The sequence below is a fragment of the Nipponia nippon genome, unplaced genomic scaffold (genome assembly GCF_047370975.1).
Source record: "Nipponia nippon isolate SJK-2023a ecotype South Korea unplaced genomic scaffold, ASM4737097v1 scaffold_5, whole genome shotgun sequence".
NCBI lineage: Eukaryota > Metazoa > Chordata > Aves > Pelecaniformes > Threskiornithidae > Nipponia > Nipponia nippon.
Window position 1 is genome coordinate 93,321,796 of NW_028262369.1, and position 17,162 is coordinate 93,338,957.

General features: G+C 42.3%; 1 protein-coding gene across 2 annotated transcripts; it reads left to right on the forward strand.

The window, feature by feature from the left end:
* Positions 1-310: 310 nt before the first annotated feature.
* On the forward strand, positions 311-16,772 carry UBXN4 (UBX domain protein 4). Of its 2 annotated transcripts, none has more exons than XM_087733083.1 (13): positions 311-446; positions 7,064-7,166; positions 8,042-8,070; positions 8,926-9,044; positions 9,640-9,808; positions 10,259-10,361; positions 11,575-11,629; positions 11,786-11,950; positions 12,742-12,869; positions 13,877-13,979; positions 14,702-14,833; positions 15,170-15,378; positions 16,125-16,772. In XM_087733083.1, the coding sequence occupies exons 1-13, from the start codon at positions 365-367 to the stop codon at positions 16,261-16,263; spliced, it is 1,536 nt and encodes a 511-aa protein (XP_087589209.1). In that variant the 5' UTR covers positions 311-364; the 3' UTR covers positions 16,264-16,772. The 2 variants fall into 2 exon arrangements, with proteins under 2 accessions (XP_087589209.1, XP_087589210.1); XM_087733084.1 differs by lacking the exon at positions 311-446 and adding an exon at positions 1,437-1,562.
* The last annotated feature ends 390 nt before the right edge of the window (positions 16,773-17,162 follow it).

The window sequence follows — 17,162 nt, forward strand, 5'->3', positions numbered from 1 at the left end:
AGGGTGGACGCTGGGGCCAGGGTTAACCGTGGCCATCCTGTCCTCACAGGCCCTGGGGCGCGGGAGGCACGCCCTGGGTGCCTGGGCCCCTTTCTGCCCGCTGCCGCCCCGAGCCTGCCTCAGCCATTTTGCGGCGGGACACGGCTCCGGGGCGAGGCCCGGCGGTGGGAACGGGCCAGCCACCGAGGCGCCAAAATGGCGGCCGGCCCCGGCGAACCTGCCGCCACCCCGCGCCTGGCCGCCAATCAGAAGGCGACGCCGGGCCGCGGCCGCCGGCGCACGCGCGGGAGCAGCCGTTGGCCGTGCGGCGGCGGCGGCGCATGCGCCTGGCGGCGGCTCAGCGGCGCCCGGGGCCGGCGGCACCATGATGTGGTTCGGCGGCTCCATCCCGGCCGCCATCGCCGCCGCCAAGCAGCGGAGCTCGGTCTTCGTCGTGTTCGTGTCAGGTACGGCCCGACCGGGGCGGGGGGGGGGAGCGGTGCGGGGCGCCGGGCCCTGCCCGCCGCCGCGCTGACACGGCGCCTGAGGCCGCGTCGCCGCCGGGTCCCGAGGGGGCCGGGAGCAGCCGCCGCTCAGGCAGGCCTCTGGGCTGCCGTGCCGTCCCTGGGGACGGCCCTGGGCTCCGGCGGGGCCCGAGTCGAGCGCGGCTCCCGGCCCGCCCGCTGCCCGGTGGGGTGCCGCTGCCCGCAGCCTTCCCCGGCGAGCGGGCCCAGCCCGCCCGCGGCCCTGTCAGCCGGCGCTGCTCGTTCGCTCGCCCCCGGGCGGAGCTTGCCGGAGGCTCCGCAGCGCCTTCGCCAGCTGTTGCTTTCCCCGCCTCCCCCTCCCGCCGTGCCGCGATTTCTGCTGTGTCAGTACGAGTCCCTGCCGCCCGGCCCGGCGAGCGTGGCCTGCTCTGGGCAGTGGAATTAATTGTTTCGATGTTTCCCTTTTCCCTTCGTTATACCTTTGCATAAGCCTGCATTCAGTTCACACTGTTGCAATTTTTTTAGCTGTGTGTGTACAGTGTCTTTTTTCTTTCGAATTACCTATAGTGTTTGTTCTGTAACTGAACGGTAATGGAAACCTATAGAAACTCACATTGTGTACGTTGCCTTTCTGTCTGGAAAAATGAGAATAGGTAAAGGGAAAGGAGGACATCAGACAGGCTCTTTAACTTTCTGTTGTGGTTTTATGTATGTGTGTATGTTGTTTCCTTTGTTTTTACTATTGCCCTAGGTGCTTGTAGCTTGAAGTTTTTCAGATGCCTCGTGAAAAAACAACCACACTAAACATGCGGCAAGTGTAGTTCCCTTAAGAATTATTGAACGGTGGGATTCACTTAGCTTCAAGAAGTTCCCTCCCAAAGGGGATGTAAACAGAAGAGTAATGTGCAGTTAAGTTCCTTTGTTGACACAACTCTCCTTATACTTGGCGAACAGCATTTTCTGCTGGACAGTAAACATTCTGCTAGAAATCAAGATCTTCTCAGCCCACAACATGGTGTGTTGGTGTTGGAGGAAGGGATGGGGTAATGTGTGCGGGCTTTAAGGAACCATTTTAAAGCCCACGAATCACGATGCCAGGTGGGTGCTATGATGTGAAAACATTTACCATTGGATTTTTTAAATATTTTTTTCATAAGCATACTTAAGTGTGTTTACCTACAGTGCCTACCTGGTAGCTCTCTGCTTTCATAGTCAGTAATGAGATGATCATAGTGTGTTGTACAAAATTAAATGGAAAGCCAGGTGGTAAACAACAAGAAACTTCCTGACAGAGGTGTTTTGCAACACTTGACATCTTCACCTGTGAAACATAATGTGCTGTGACTTGGTTGAAGGCTGATTTCCCCCCAGCTCCCTACTCGGGGTTAAAAGTTTTCTACTAAGTTTCTGGGATGTTGCAGATGCTCTGTATTGGGTTTGCGTGGTGAGGTTTTGGTAGCGGGGGGCTACAGGGGTGGCTGCTGTGAGAAGCTGCCAGAAGCTTCCCCTGTGTCCGACAGAGCCAACGCCAGCCGGCTCCAAGACGGACCCGCTGCTGGCCAAGGCCGAGCCCATCAGCGACAGTGGTAGCGCCTCTGGGATAGCGTATTTAAGAAGGGGGGAAGAAAAACCCACTGCAACAACAATTGCAGTGAGAGGGAGAAGTGAGAATATGTGAGAGGAACAGCCCTGCAGACACGCCAGAGCAGGGGGATGCCCGAAGGAGGCTGTGACTCCGCGGGAAGCCCACGCTGGAGCAGGCTCCTGGCAGGAGCTGTGGCCCCATGGAGAGAGGAACCCAGGCTGGAGCAGGTTTGCTGGCAGGGCTTGTGACCCCAAGGGGGACCCACGCTGGAGCAGTCTGTTCCTGAAGGAATGCGCCCCGTGGGAGGCACCCACAGTGGAGCTGGGGCAGAGTGTGAGGAGTCCTCCCCTGGGGAGGAAGGAGCGGCAGAGACAGCGTGTGATGAACTGACCCCGACCCCCATTGCCCGTCCCCCTGCGTGGCTTGGGGGAAGGAGGCAGAGATATCTGGAGTGAAGTTAAGCCCGGGAAGAAGGGAGGGGTGGGGGGAAGGTGTTTTAAAATTTAGATTTTATTTCTCATGATCCTACTTCTGATTGGCAATAAATTAAACTAATTTCCCCAAGTCGAGTCTGTTTTGCCCCTGACGGTCACTGGTGAATGGTCTCTCCCTGCCCTTATCTCGACCCATGAGCCTGTTGTGATATTTTCTTTCCCCTGCCCAGCTGAGGAGGGGAGCGATAGAGTGGCTTGGTGGGCACCTGGTGTCCAGTCAAAGTTAACCCACCACAAAGACTTTTTAATAGTAATTTGGTACCTATGAGTATTTTGAACTTGATACATATGTATCAGGGGTTGTGAAGTGCACATTGTAATTTATTTCCAATATTTTTTATGAAACTAAAATTGTATGCAAAACTGGCTGTTTCTTTTAGATGTGAGTATTGACTAGTTGGATGTAGAAATATGTGGAGATAAATTTGTGATTGCAGGGATGTAACTGAGTTCTAACATTGTAGTATGCTGTAAGGATTTGATTTGTTTTGTTTGGCTTGTTCTTATTAGCCCTGAAAAAGGGGGAGTGTTACTTAGAGCGGGCGTATCTCCAGAATGGAAGTGTCAGAGTTCTGCTGAGTTCTGGTCTACCCTCGGAACAGTGGGATCAGGGCAGCTGACCTGTGATGGAGCTGACTGCGAAGCAGTTCTGTTATACCTGCTGGGAAAGGGAACTGGGAGGCCCAAGAACATACTTTCTCACCGTGTGTAGAAGCAGGTGTCTTTGAAGGATGCCGAGTGCTGAAAGAATAGTCTATTTTTATTCTAGCAGTGATTGGGTTTGTTGTTTGGGTAGATCCATGTTTAAAACCGCACGGTCAGTGATGATGGTAGCTTTGAGGCTTCGTGCTACACGCTTGCCCATAGACGCTGCAGACAAGCATTTGAAAGCAGCTTTCTGAGCAGGAAAACACACTTTCAGAAGTGTTCAGTGTTTCTGTTTTGTTATGTACGCTTTGTCCAATAACGTATGTGGTGACAAAAAATGAATAAAGGAAAAAAAATTAGTGAAAGAAATGGAAAATATAAATTAGCTGTAATTTTAGCTGTCCTCCACAGTGGCCACCGTATTAGCTACAGCCTTGGCAAAAATTACTGAATTGTGGTAGGTCCATCTCTGGTTTCTGCTACCATCTGTCTGTCCCTCTCTCCCTCTTCACTGCTCTTCTCTAAACAAGCGCTAGAAAATGAAGAACTGGGTTATTCTGTCTGATTCTAGAATATTTTCCAGTCAAGCAAGGAATAACGTGGCTATTTATCTAACAATGAGGTGGTGTTTGTGACTGCAGTTGCATGTTGTTCAACCAGGTTTTTTTCTTTAACGTTTTTGTTTGCAGCTATAATCCTAGCATTTTTTAGTTCAGTTTTTAAAACCTTCACAGCATATTCTGGTGATGCAGTCGTGTAAGCGTAGTAAAGATCCTGTTGAATTCATGGGAAGTTGCAATAAAAGGGTTGCTCCATACTCTCCAGGGAGCATGAGGTGAAGCCTGTCTGCCTTACAAAACTGATTTTAAGTATTAAGGTAAGATGCTAGATTAGAGGCTTCTGTACACACAAAGCAAAGAAGTTGTGTTTGGGGACCAGATGAGTTACTTTGTGGTATCAAATAATTGCTAGTAGGTTCTGCTGCTGCACAGGGAAAAAGTGTGCCTGATACTGAAACAGGTCTGGTGAATGTCTGTGGTTGTCTTGTTGGCAGCTGTTCTGTAGATGATTTTCTAGCCTGCAGAGTTAAAAAAACTCCTCTCATTATTTGAGTTATTAATCTAAAGTGTAATTGTTCATTTGATATGAAACCCCCTCAGATACCTCCTCTGTTCTGGTTGAGGTATTTAAGATTATTCTTTCCAAAAGTTATACCATGTTCTGATCAGGAAAATACCAGGCCACTCATAAAAAGTGCTTTTCAGCAGTGAAAAAATGAAGGGGGCGGACAACTTCAAGCTAAAATGTTTGTGTTTCTTTTTAGTAACATTTGTAGAAACGCTCCTTTGTTCATAACTTTATTTTTAGATTATTTTTTTACAAAGCACTCATTTGCAATCAACAAGCTATTTGTTAGTATTTTGTAGCCAAGTTGTATCAAAGCACTCTTCAAGTTAAATGTGTGAGCTGATGCAAAGGAGGAGGAGGTGAATGGCTTAATGTCCTGGCTTTCTGTCATTTCCAGAATGGGCACTCCTTATGTAGTTACGAAATGTTGGACATTGAGAAGTCAGCTGGGCTTATCTTTCTTCTTCTGAAAGGAAAACACTTTTTTTCTTGATGACCGTGTGCTGAGGAATAGGGGAATTAGTCTTTCGACAGCCTGTGATAAGTGCCTTGTACAGGAAATAAATTATTGCAAAAAGAGTCTCTTCCAATTATCTGAATCACTTGAGAAATGATGGATATGTTTTCCCTACATAGATATCTAAATTTACCTGACCAATTTAAGTGATGAACAAGTGTGATGAGTGAATTGTGTACAGGTCTTTCCACTAAGTGAAATAAAGCAATGTTTTTGTTTGAGAAACATAAGAAATCTGGGAGTCTTAGGAACTAGAATTCTGAGGCGGTTGTGATAGCTCAGTGCTCAGCAGAATTATGAATTATGTCAAGTTCTGTTCAGCTTGACCTCTTGACTTCTCTGATGCTTTTCCTGTGACCTAGCAGTTTTCATTTCAGCATATAATTACTACTACAAAGCTGTAATAAATGAACCGTAACCCCCAAACGAGAAAGGGTTATCAAAACAAAAAGATGTATGAGAATAAGCAACGATTCTGTGGATAGTCACAATATTAAACTGTGCTTCATGGCATAGAGCTTTATAAAATGTGAGTTATCAGCATTTTCATTCATAGGTCGCACCTCTCGGAGACTGTACTGTGAACAGTCTCTGACCTGTTTGTGTCTCGGCATTCTTTTTTTACACAGTTGTTTGTATGGAAAAGTTAGTGTTAGTCAAGTATTTAGATATTTTTAGTAGCCTAATTGGATGAGCACATGCCCTTTTGAAAAAGTGTGTGGTGAAGCAGCTGTCTGTCTCAGCATTTGGAAATGGGGGAGGAGGCCAAACAGCTGCATCCATTGACCACAGTTGGAAGCACTGCACTTAAAGGAAGAGGAAAGGTTCCTACATAAAATATCCTAAATATTTACTTGCTTATGCAGAATAATAGTAATAGAGATGAATACTTTCTTATTTGCTCCAATACTTCCAGGGAAAAAATCAATACGTATGGTTGGAAAACACTTTTCCAAAATCGGTGTATTTTTGATACGTGTCTCTCTGAGAAATATTGTGGCCAGGCAGTCATGGCCTTAAGGCAGCAGTGCTTCACCAGGGGACTCCGCGTGTAACTCCTGATCTTTAACAAGTGAAAAATAGTGCATGAAATGGCAACTGGGATGAGACAAACAAGTGGTTTGTTGTTGTCATTGAATAATGGACTACTATGCTTCTGTACTTGGGACTCAAATTCTTCATCAGCAGTACAGTTGATTCCAAGCTGCTAGGAAGTAATACAGATTGAAGATAAACAAATGGTTGCAGGCCTGTTTACTTGTTGAAAGATGGTTAATATTCATCGGAATCTATTTCTTAACTCACATCCTCGCTAAACCGATGCTTTGGAAGATAAATGTATGATTGGTGTGTTTCATCTGATTAAAATAACACTTCTGAATCTGTGGCCCCAGAGCACCTTTTCAGTTTCCCTTACTTAAGCAGCTCCTCTTCTACTGTTATTTCTGTTCCTCTGTGCTCCTCACACCTTTTCCTCCCCTCCTACTGCTACTGCTCATGTCAGGAACTGGCATACAAAACTAAGCTGCAAATAAATGTTTCTTGGTTTGTGTTTTTTTTTTAACACCGTCAAACTGTGAAACCTTGTCTGCTGAACTGTGTATTTACAAGGAGTGGAAAATACAGTTTTGCCTATTAGCAGCTGGTGTACTAATATGTAATTAAATTTATAATGAGGGGTAAGCAGTGGATAGTTTTAGCGTGTTAGCAGGTCAGTCTTAATGTCAGGGGGAAGCAATGGTTCCCTCCGTGCTGTGGGATCAGCTTGCATATTACGAGAGTGTCCTGAAGCAAGATACTAAAGCACAGGCATATACGCTGTAACGTGAACATGAGGTCCTTTGGTAGTTGTGCAATTAGATGATTGGCTTGATTGCATCTTCGGACTTGCCATCGCCTCCAGTTCCTCTACCTCTGTTCCAGCTGTGTGGTCCCGTCCCTTCTGCACCCTTGGACCAGCTCACCATGCAATGGAATGACTGCGGAAGCTACATGCTTGCTGGCTTGGAAGGATTTTTGGTATATTAGGTTTTTGGCATGTTAGCAAGGCGAATCAGCTGGAGTGAATTGTCTCCAAATTATAAAAAAAAAAAAAGTAAACTGACTTGAAAATAATCATGAGAGTGTGTTTCAAAGGTGATTTCAAGCATTTGAAGCAAAGCTGAAATCAGACCAGAAACAGTAATTTGTGGTGGCTTTAGCCTCACATGTGTGCTGTATCTTGCAGGTGAGGATGAACAATCTACTGAGATGGCTGCAAGGTGGGAAGATGAGAAGGTGACCGAAGCTGCCTCAGATGGTTTTGTTGCTATTAAAATTGACACCAAAAGGTTTGATCCTATTCTAATTCTGTCTCTTATGCAATCTTTCATTGATGATGATGAGAGTAAGAGGCTTTTGAAGTCCTCGCCGTGACTTGGAGATAGTCTAAATACAAGGTTCCAGAGCAGAAGTGAATTCACTACTCCTGAAGCCACGAGAGCCTGAGAAAATTCCGAATTTCCAAATTTACTGTTGTGTTCTGCAGAATATTCATTGTGTATTTCGGGCTGTGTTTCAGTACTAGTAAAAGAATGCTTGAGGTTGTCCTTTCTCAACAGGAAGAGACACAAAAGTTATGTAAAAAAGCTGGAATGAAAATGCAAGTCCTCTTGAGGCAGTTCTTGATTTGCCAAGTTACATAATGAATTTAAAAACTCTCACAAATTCAGAAAGATAAAAATCTGTAAAGCCCCAGAGAAAATGTGTTTGTCGCTATTGTAACACATAGAATAGAGAAGCATTGAAGTTCCTGGGTAAATTGCTCAGCTATTTTTGTTATGTTTAAGTGTTCCAGTCCATGTGCAGAAAGTGCGTTGACATTTCCCAAAATGGTATTATTTTGAAATGCTCTATAGACATTTCATTAGACTTGCTATATTATTTGCACTCAATGGTCTAGATGTCTTTTTCCTGACATGCTTCTTAGCATTGTTTCCCTAAATCTTATGTAGTCAACTGTGATAACCAGGGATTGTCACCATGTCAACACTTAGGCAAAATGTTAATGAGAAGTAATGCAATGCAAATTTGCTTTTAGTGTTCTCTCAAGTATTTAAATAGTTCTCTGTGTGGTAGTAGGAGAGTTATTTTTATGATGAAAGACTTAATCTGAAGTTGTTGTGAAGTGATTGCTCCTCCTAAATGAACCTTTTCTTTTAAACAGTGAAGCATGCCTGCAGTTTTCTCAAATTTGTATCCTTTGAGATCAGTTTAGATGCTGCATTATGATTACAGATAATTGCTCTTTACAAGTTAATATTGTTCTTAAGACAAATATTTACAAGCAACATTATTAAAAATACTTCTTATGGCACAAAAATATGCAATAAACTTTGCAGTTAGTTAAAAGATACCATCTATGTATTCAACTTCCTGTCAGTTCTTAGAGAAAGTGAAAAAGTTGGGTTTTTTTTAATGTTAATCCCATGTAATTCTCTAAATAGAACATGATCCAAAGCTTTATGTAAACAAAATAACCCATTGGTATTACTAATCAGCATTAGAAAACAAACAAGCAGTGCTTTACGTTATTAGCTGGAGTTCAGTGTTACAGAGGAGGAACAAGTAGTGGATTGGGTTCTATCAGATACACAGGCATGAAGTTAGGTAAACGTCTGCCTACCTTAAGTAGGTCGCTGCATATAGCTCAGGAATTTTGTATGATGCTGAGAAAGGGAATTCAGTACCTTAACTTGGATTTTCTTAATGCTGTAAAGAATTCATTATTGTCTACCTAAGGCGTTGTCTCACACTGAAACAAAATCTTTCAAGTCAAAGCATAATAGGTTGTCAGATATGTGTGTGTTGGAGAAAAATATTTTGGCTTAAACCATTTCAAAGAAAAGAAGAAATACTGATCAGTTGTATGTAATGTTTTCCAGCATTTTGTTAGCATCTTTTTTCTTCCTCCCTTGGCACTGACTACTGGCAGCCAGGTGGAGAATAGAATATTGGGCTAGAAGGTTCTGTAGGAGGGACTTCTGCTTTTCCTTTTTAAGTTACTTTATACATTTTTGTCATCTGTTGCCCTTAACTGTTGCTGTGCAGATCCTGTAGTGTGTGTTCCATCGAGTTTTTTTATAGGAGACAATGGAATCCCTTTGGAAGTAATAGCTGGCAGTGTTTCTGTTGAAGAGCTTGTTACCAGAATCCATAAAGTTAAACAGGTAACACTTGCTAACACACTGGATCTTTCCGATGGAGTTGGATGTGCTCACATGCTCAAGACAGGAGATGTCCCTGGCCCTTAGCATGTGCCTTGGGGAAGTAGGAGTTACTGGTTCTTTATCCTTCCAACAACAAAATCTGCAAACTTAAATTCAGTACACAAATTGAACAGGTTGGAAAGCGCTATGCAGAAGTGCTACGTTATTTTTTTGTTTCACAGATTGGTTTAGATCATCTGTGTAACACCTACAGTATTGAAGAAATATGTCAAGAACTCTAAACTGGAATGACATACCAATTACTCTTTCCATTCATACATTGTTTTGTAATACTGTTTTGTAATGTGGTTTTATAAAATTATGCTATGGAACATAATATAAATGTAGATAGTTTTATCACTTTGATTTCAAGTGTAAGACTAAAATTAGGGAAAAATATGAAATGTTTGGTTGCGTCATACTCAACAATATGTGATAATTTTAGTTTTATATTTTAAATAGGACTGATTCTCCAAAAATAGTTTAGTCTTGACCGTTGCACCTGTGGAAAATATTCGAAGTTTCATAGGCTTGGATTTTTTCCCCAATTTCTTAGATGCACACAGTAAAAGGGCAGCCTTTGGAAAATGGAAGTCAGTCATCTGCTCCCTGTCCCTCCTCTCAATCTGATGGTGCTCCAGAAAATACACAATCCAGAGCAGTAGAGTTTTGTGACTCTCCTGAGTCTGTTATGACTGAGACAATAAGACCACCTGCTGCCAATGGTTAGTATTTTTACACAAATGCTAGCTAATTTGCTTTTGAAATAGTTTTCCTTTTCTTAAGTTGTTATATGATGGTACATAAAAGGCAATGTATTGCGTGGACTTGCTGAGGAAAAACCTGGGTAGCCCAGAACGCTTCTTGCAAGTCTAGAGGGAAGAGTAACTTGTTATTCTGCTCAGTTTTAATGAGTGAAAAAATCTATGGTTTATAATACAACAAAAATTGTGTATGCTTTCTTGAAGTAGGATTCAATTTTAAAAGTTTCTTTGGGTTAGTAATCTGAAACCAAATTGTTGGGGGGGGGAGTCTAAATAGCAGAACGTCCTATCTCCTTGAGATATCCTAGTTGCTGCGAATTACAGCTGACAATGAGCATAATAATTTTTTATGATAAGAAATAGGCCTTTTATTTTTCTCTTATGCATTACTTTTTTGTAAATCACTTGAAGATGGAGCAAATCCAGGTCAAGCAAGCCAGGAAGCAACTAATTCTTCAGATGAGCAAGTGAGTGATGCTCAGCCTGCGAATGATCTTACACTCAAAGTAGAAAGGTAGGTCTTCTTTTGCAGACTTCTAGTGTATTCTATTTGTTTCTCAGGAGGCTTTTTTTTTTTTTTTTAAAAACAAACAGGCTTAATTACAGGATTTTTGGTGCTTATTCTGTTATCGTTTGGCAAACACTTATGTGGTCTTATTTTTGTTTAGATGTCTGTGACAATACTAAGGTTGATACAAAACCAGCTTTTAAATTAATCTCATTTCTCACATACTCTGAAAGAAAAGGGTAATTTGGAAAACTAAAGATGTTCTCCTTACTTTGATATAACTTGAATACAGACAATGTGTTTGCTGCAAAAATTTTGGAGTTAAAACAATGAACTGAAAGCACTTGAAACTGGAGTAATAAAGCGCTAATCTACATTTTATACAGAGATGCCATCTTATTTCTTCTTGTCTATTTGATGACTGTTTGTAGTCTAGGCATGTTGAAAAAGCCAGAGAAATCCTATTCTGAGACTCCTGTTTTGATCAGTGAGCAGTAATGAGGTCTGATGAGCAGTGCTAGTTCTAGTGTTTTAAAGTATGGTGACCAGAAACATCTGGTTCAATGCATGGTTCATTCATTAAATTGATTGGGTTTTAATACAAGATTTTGTATATAAACTTTTTTTTTTTAGCATCTGTAAGATTGATACTATTTGTAATATCCTATCTAAAACCAGTAAGGCATACTTAGGATTGTTTATACAACTAAAACATATTTTTAAACTTTTTCCACATTTAATTTCAGTTTTCTTCCAAAGTTGTTGGACAATAAGTGTAATTTTTACTTACCACTGATAAGAAAATGCAATCAATATTTTAATACAAATACCAAAGTTCCTTTCCAAAATGTGCATTAATCTTAAATTATGCCATATTTGCATATATCTGCAGCTTTTCTTTCAGGGGAAAAAAGAGGCAAAGCTCTGTGGTAATTACCATTTTCTTTTCAAAAAAGCAAAACAGGGACAGAAGGAATATGTTAGAGCTCCATTAAAAGTTGGAAACTAGGTGGTGAATCACCACCTCATCTTTTTATGGATGGTACACCCACGTGCGAATGAATCGTTACTGTTACCCTAGGTATTAGCACTGTGTTACAGTTCATGTTCATTTTCCTGTGTTCCATTCTTCTGTGTTTGCAAATGCTTCATTAAAATTTTAAAATATTAATAACAGATACTGCAATTTTAAGACTTTTCACTTCATTCTTAAATTTAGACTAACAAAAAAGCTTGAAGAAAGACGAGAAGAGAAAAGGAAAGAGGAGGAACAGGTAACACAAAAATGTAAAACCACTTGCAGTTTTTTTTTTTTATACCCTTATTTGAATAAATGCTTAATTCCTTTTTAAAGAAATGTACTTCAGTCTTGTCTTACTCTTGTCCAAGGCAATTTTGTGGTCCAATTTTTATGTCTCTTGTTTATTCAGAAAGAAATTAAGAAAGAAATTGAACGGAGAAGAACTGGTAAAGAAATGTTGGAGTACAAAAGGCGACAGGAAGAAGAATTGACAAAGCGTATGTTAGAGGAGAGGAACAGAGAAAAGGCAGAAGAGAAAGCTGCTAGAGAGCGTATAAGACAACAGATCGCAATGGTAGGTTTTTCATTTTGGAAGGTAGCTTGCTGCTGCTTTCTCTCACAAGGGCCGCCGGTGTACTAAAAGAATGCATGTTCTCATTTGGTGAAACTTTGAAAGATTGTCCATTTTTCTGTTTGGTATCCTGTGGCCTTGCATTGTAACAACTTGTGTGTTTGGGATTTCTGTAGCATTTCCTGTGTATAAAATGAAGCTTCTGCTGTCATATTCATGATGATCTTTTCTATCTGAATGAACATACCAGCTTTTCTGTCATATTGCTGGAGTCTAGTGGAGGATTATCATTTAAACATAAAAATAATTGCAATTTAAGCGTAGTTCTGGAACAGAAGCAAGGGGATATTTAATTGTGGAACATGCAGAAGAACACTGATCTCAAAATGGTGGTGAGGATTATTTTGTAAGTTTGTATATATGCGTGTACATATATGGATATAAACAATTTCTAACAAGTGAAATCCCTCCTCATTATTAGGTTTTGGCCTAGAACACTCGGAACTGGAATCGTGTAACTTGTCATAAAATTTTTCCCTTTATCTTCACTGGAGTGTTAAACTTGCACGGGAAGATCATCTGTTCACAACTATTTGCACAAAGTGACTTGTTGAAACCTGTGTCATCTTGGGTAATGCCATGAGGTGGTGCAGTTTGGCAGTGAATAATTCTTTGCTGTACTACTGTCTTTTCTCCTACGTGGGTACTGAGTACAGATCGGAGCGCTCTGTTTTAATGGATATTAAGCTACAACTTGTGGTAAAAATTAAGGTTTCTGTTTGGTCCTTTCACAGGATCGTGCTGAGAGAGCAGCTCGCTTTGCAAAATCAAAGGAAGAAGCAGAAGCTGCAAAAGCTGCAGCTCTTCAGGCTAAACAGGCTGAAATAGAGGCCAGAAAAGAAGCATCTCAAAAGGAGCGAAGGTGAGTTCCTGTAGAGGAAGAAGTGTATGGTTTTGGTACATAACCTTTTAAGAGATTTAATATACATCCTAATCTATTAATCGATGCCATGTTGAACTGTTTAAATAGTGACATTAAAAGTTGGCTTTTGTATTTATTTGTAGCTACTCACATGAATATTACGTTCTCTGATAACTTTCATCCTTTTGACATTGCTGATTATGAAACACTAACCACCTTTCCTCGTGTCTTATTTCAGTTAGATACGAGTCTTTTCTGTCTGATCTTTGATTTAAATACCACGTAGAATGGGGCTGGGTGGGGAACTAGATAAGGTGAGAACGTGATAGATAATGAGTGGATACCGTCAGCACGGCGCTGGGGAGCGTGGTGCCGACCCCGCTCTTTGGCTATGTGTGCAATTGGCTTGGATTCAGCAAGGCTCAATTGGGCTCATCAGCTGTCTGCGTCCGAGCTGTCTCCTGCTTTGCCCAGCACTGCTGTTGTAAGAAATAATTCTGACCTGCAGAGACCTTGGGTGGAGCTGTGGAGCCCCCGTGAGTCTACTACTGCCCCTGGAGAGGGCGCGCATGGGACTAACGGCCTGTGTTGGCGTTGAAACTCAAACTAATGCTGGGCCATAGCTAGTTGAATATAGAATTACTTGCCAAGCCAGCTCAAATGTCTACGCCCTCATAGTACAGCTTCTTGAAAAAAGAACAAAAGTAATACAGGCTTCGCAAAAGAAATATGGCTTATATTTCATTCGTACGTTAATCATGCAAAAAATTAATTAAAATACCTTGTTTGAATGATGATGGGTCTTGGATTCTGATAAAACCCAGAGGAGATACATTGTGATACATAAGCAGATGGTTACCAACTGTGGATCCAAACTCATAACCTGTCTGTGCTGCCATAAGTAGGCAGTCCCTCTCTTCCCCATTTCAATACTGCCGAGCCAAAGGCCCAGCAGCGTTTGTCTGTAACTGTTCCTGTGCTGACTGACCCCAATATGTGTCCTGCAGTGCAATAGCCAGGATTCAGTTCCGCCTCCCAGATGGATCTTCCTTTACTAACCAGTTCCCATCTGAAGCACGACTGGAAGAAGCGAGGCAGTTTGCTGCACAGGTAAATTGGTGTTTTGTTTTAGAATCATAGAATGCTTTGGGATGGAAGGGACCTTTACAGGCCATCTAGTCCGTCCCCCCTGCAATGGGCAGGGACATCTACAACCAGATCAGGTTGCTCAGAGCCCCGTCCAGCCTGGCCTTGGATGTTTCCAGGGATGGGGCATCTGCCACCTCTCTGGGCAACCTGTGCCAGTGTTTCACCACCCTTAGTGTAAACAATTTCTTCCTTATATCTAGTCTGAGTCTACCCTCTTTTAGTTTAAAACCATCACCCCTTGTCCTATCGCTACAGGCCCTGCTAAAAAGTCTGTCCCCATCTTTCTTGCAGGCCCCCTTTAAGTACTGAAAGGCTGCAATAAGGTCACCCTGCAGCCTTCTCTTCTCCAGGCTGAGCAACCCCAGCTCCTTCACCCTTTCCTCATAGAGCTGCTCCAGCCCTCGGATCATTTTTGTGGCCCATTTTCTCAGCTACATGCTGATTACAGCTTGGCATAGCATCAACTAGTTGTTGATTGTGGTGGAATTGTCATCAGCTGCTTTTGTATTACTGCAGCGTATCATTAGTACGAGGCAGTAGGAAATGAAAAATCCTTCATTTCTCTATAGGAAGGTGACAGTATAGAACTCGGGTCAGTATGGCAAGGTACACTCAACTGGCAAGTCTGCAGTTGTTTGAAAGTGAGCAGTTATGAATAAAATGCTTTCTTTGTATTTTCACAGACGGTTGGTAATGCTTATGGCAATTTTTCACTGGCGACAATGTTTCCCAGAAGGGAGTTCACCAAAGAAGATTATGGAAAGAAATTACTGGAGCTAGAGTTAGCACCCAGTGCTTCAGTAGTGTTGCTGCCGGTAGGTGGGGGGGGTTGGGTTGTTTGCTTTTTGTTTCCTTGCAAACAGCAATCCTGTAGCTGTATCGCTGCTCTTAGTTGGCCGTGATAACATTTGGCTTGAATTTTGGTCTTTCCTGTGTCTAAGACAGATTGGAAAATAATTTTTGTCAGGACTGATTTGGAGAAGGATTTTTTTCCTGAAGCAGATAAATGGTGGTGTAGATGTTTGTCTAACGTGTCACCAAAGGAATTCTCTTGTGTCTACTGAGCTGCTTCTACATTATGTATGAAATACTCTGTCTACAAGAGCACGACTTCAGTATCTGACAGGTTTGTTTTGTGTGTTCATGACCAGGCGGGAAGACCTGCTACTTCTGTTGTTCAGGCTTCAGGCGGTGATCTGTGGAAGTTCTTGGGCACAATACTTTATCCCCTCTTAGCAGTTTGGAGATTTATTAGCAACTTCTTGTTTACGAGTCCGCCTCCCGCACAGTCTGCTGTGAGATCAGCTCATCAGCAAGACCACGCAAATCCTTCAACATCTAGCAGCATTGAGCAAAGCAGGTAATCAGAACTGTTCAAGGCAGCTGTTTCTTGAGCTGCTCGCTGGCATTGTTTCTATCGTGTAGTGGGGAACTGAGCTGTATCTGTCTCTTAACTGCTGCCTGCTCCTTGGAGTTCCTGGCCACCACCCTTCCGCCTGGTTAGAAGGGCTAACCTGGTGGCTGGTGAGCTGCGTGGTGGCTCTGATGAGGATTTATTGGTCTTTACGTGTGTGATTAAGCAAGATCCATGTTGGGTGCTTCAGTTTCCAATTACAGAGTAGAAAAAGCATTGCCTTGCAGTCATTTACAGATGGGGAATTCAGCTGTAACTACAAATGTGGGCTTCACTTGAGCCGATACTGTTTGGAAGATAAACATTTTGAAAATTGGATGTCAAATTGTTGTGGTATGGTTGTACAAGAAACCCAAGCAACTGAAGCCTGCTTTTGACAGTTATGGTTTTGTATTGCCTAGAGGAGGAGATCTCTCCCCTGTGCCGGGAGAGCCGCTAGGCCCTTTCACAAGAAGCAGCCAATGTTGCTTCAATGGCAGGTGCTTTCCAGGGGAAATGAGATTCTGTCAGTTTGTCTGACTGCTAAACGACAGTTTTCCAGCTGGGTGTTGCTTCCCAAGGAACCAGAGGGCTGAAGAAAACTTATTGGGGATAAGAGAAGGAAGGATGCATGATTTACACAAGAAGTGAATGCAATAAATGCGACGATTACCAGGGGAAACTGTCCAACCTCACTGTCATTTGTATCCTAGGCAAGCAGTCAGGAAACGAGTAGTGGAAAAGCGGGGAGACGACTTCAAAAAAGAAGGTAAAATATATAGACTGAGGACTCAAGACGATGGAGAAGATGAAAACAATACTTGGAATGGAAATTCTACACAACAAATGTAGTTTTGAGTAACTGCAGTAATCACTATCTGGCTTTCTTTTTTTTTTTTTTTTTTTTTCCCCCCCCTTATTTGATTTAAGTCAACTAAAGCTGCTGGACAAGTGGGGCATATTTTACACTGACTGAATTACTTAATCCTTATTCTTGTAGCGGAGTATGGAATAAAGTCATCTATGTCAAAAAAATCGAGCGGGTGTAGCTGAGGCCTAGAAGCAGGGAGTTAAAAAGACTGAAAATCTCCATCAGCTTTCATAATCATTACCCTACTGCCATAGAAAGGCACTTTTTAATCTATAAATATTCTGCTACATAAATTTAAGGGCCAGATATATTAATATAAAGGTCATGGTAGGCAATGACTGATTAAAGTGAGGGTTTCAGAAGCACTATAAGTAGCAAATCAGGTAACTAATTTATGTTTAACTTTTTTCTTGCTTCTGCAACTGCAAGCAAAACCTTTGTAGTTTTTAATTCCCCAAGCACTCAATAAACTATTTTCCAGAAAACATAAGCGTCTTCTCTTGTGGAGTTCCACTGAAGTACTTGTGTCACAGGGAAGCAAGCAGGTAGGATCATACGCTGAAATTTAAAATATAGCAGAGAAACCTGTTCCTGTTTAAATGACCTTACTTGGGAGTTGTTCATATTAAAATCTGGTAAAACACATCTGAAATAGTGTCTTGGGTCCAGGCTATGGCACAGGGAGAAAAAAGATGGGTGTTTGTCACATGAAATGGAAATGTTGTTAGCAGGGGGCTGCAATACAAGAGCCTGGAAGGTTTTATTTTGGAGGAAGGGGCACAGCTTTCCTGCAGGGAAGGAATCGGCCTTCCCTCCCCCACACCAGGGAATGTGCAGAGACCTGCATCACCCAGGGGAGAGGAGGACGCGAGAACGGGTG

What these genes read in the sequence shown, in the direction of transcription:
- UBXN4 (XM_087733083.1), top strand. Translation starts at nt 365, where the DNA reads ATGATGTGGTTCGGCGGCTCCATCCCGGCCGCCATCGCCGCCGCCAAG. An exon ending in GAATCCATAAAGTTAAACAG is followed by an intron (nt 9,045 to 9,639) that starts GTAACACTTGCT and finishes CCAATTTCTTAG; the next exon opens with ATGCACACAGTAAAAGGGCA. An exon ending in CTTCAGTAGTGTTGCTGCCG is followed by an intron (nt 14,834 to 15,169) that starts GTAGGTGGGGGG and finishes GTTCATGACCAG; the next exon opens with GCGGGAAGACCTGCTACTTC.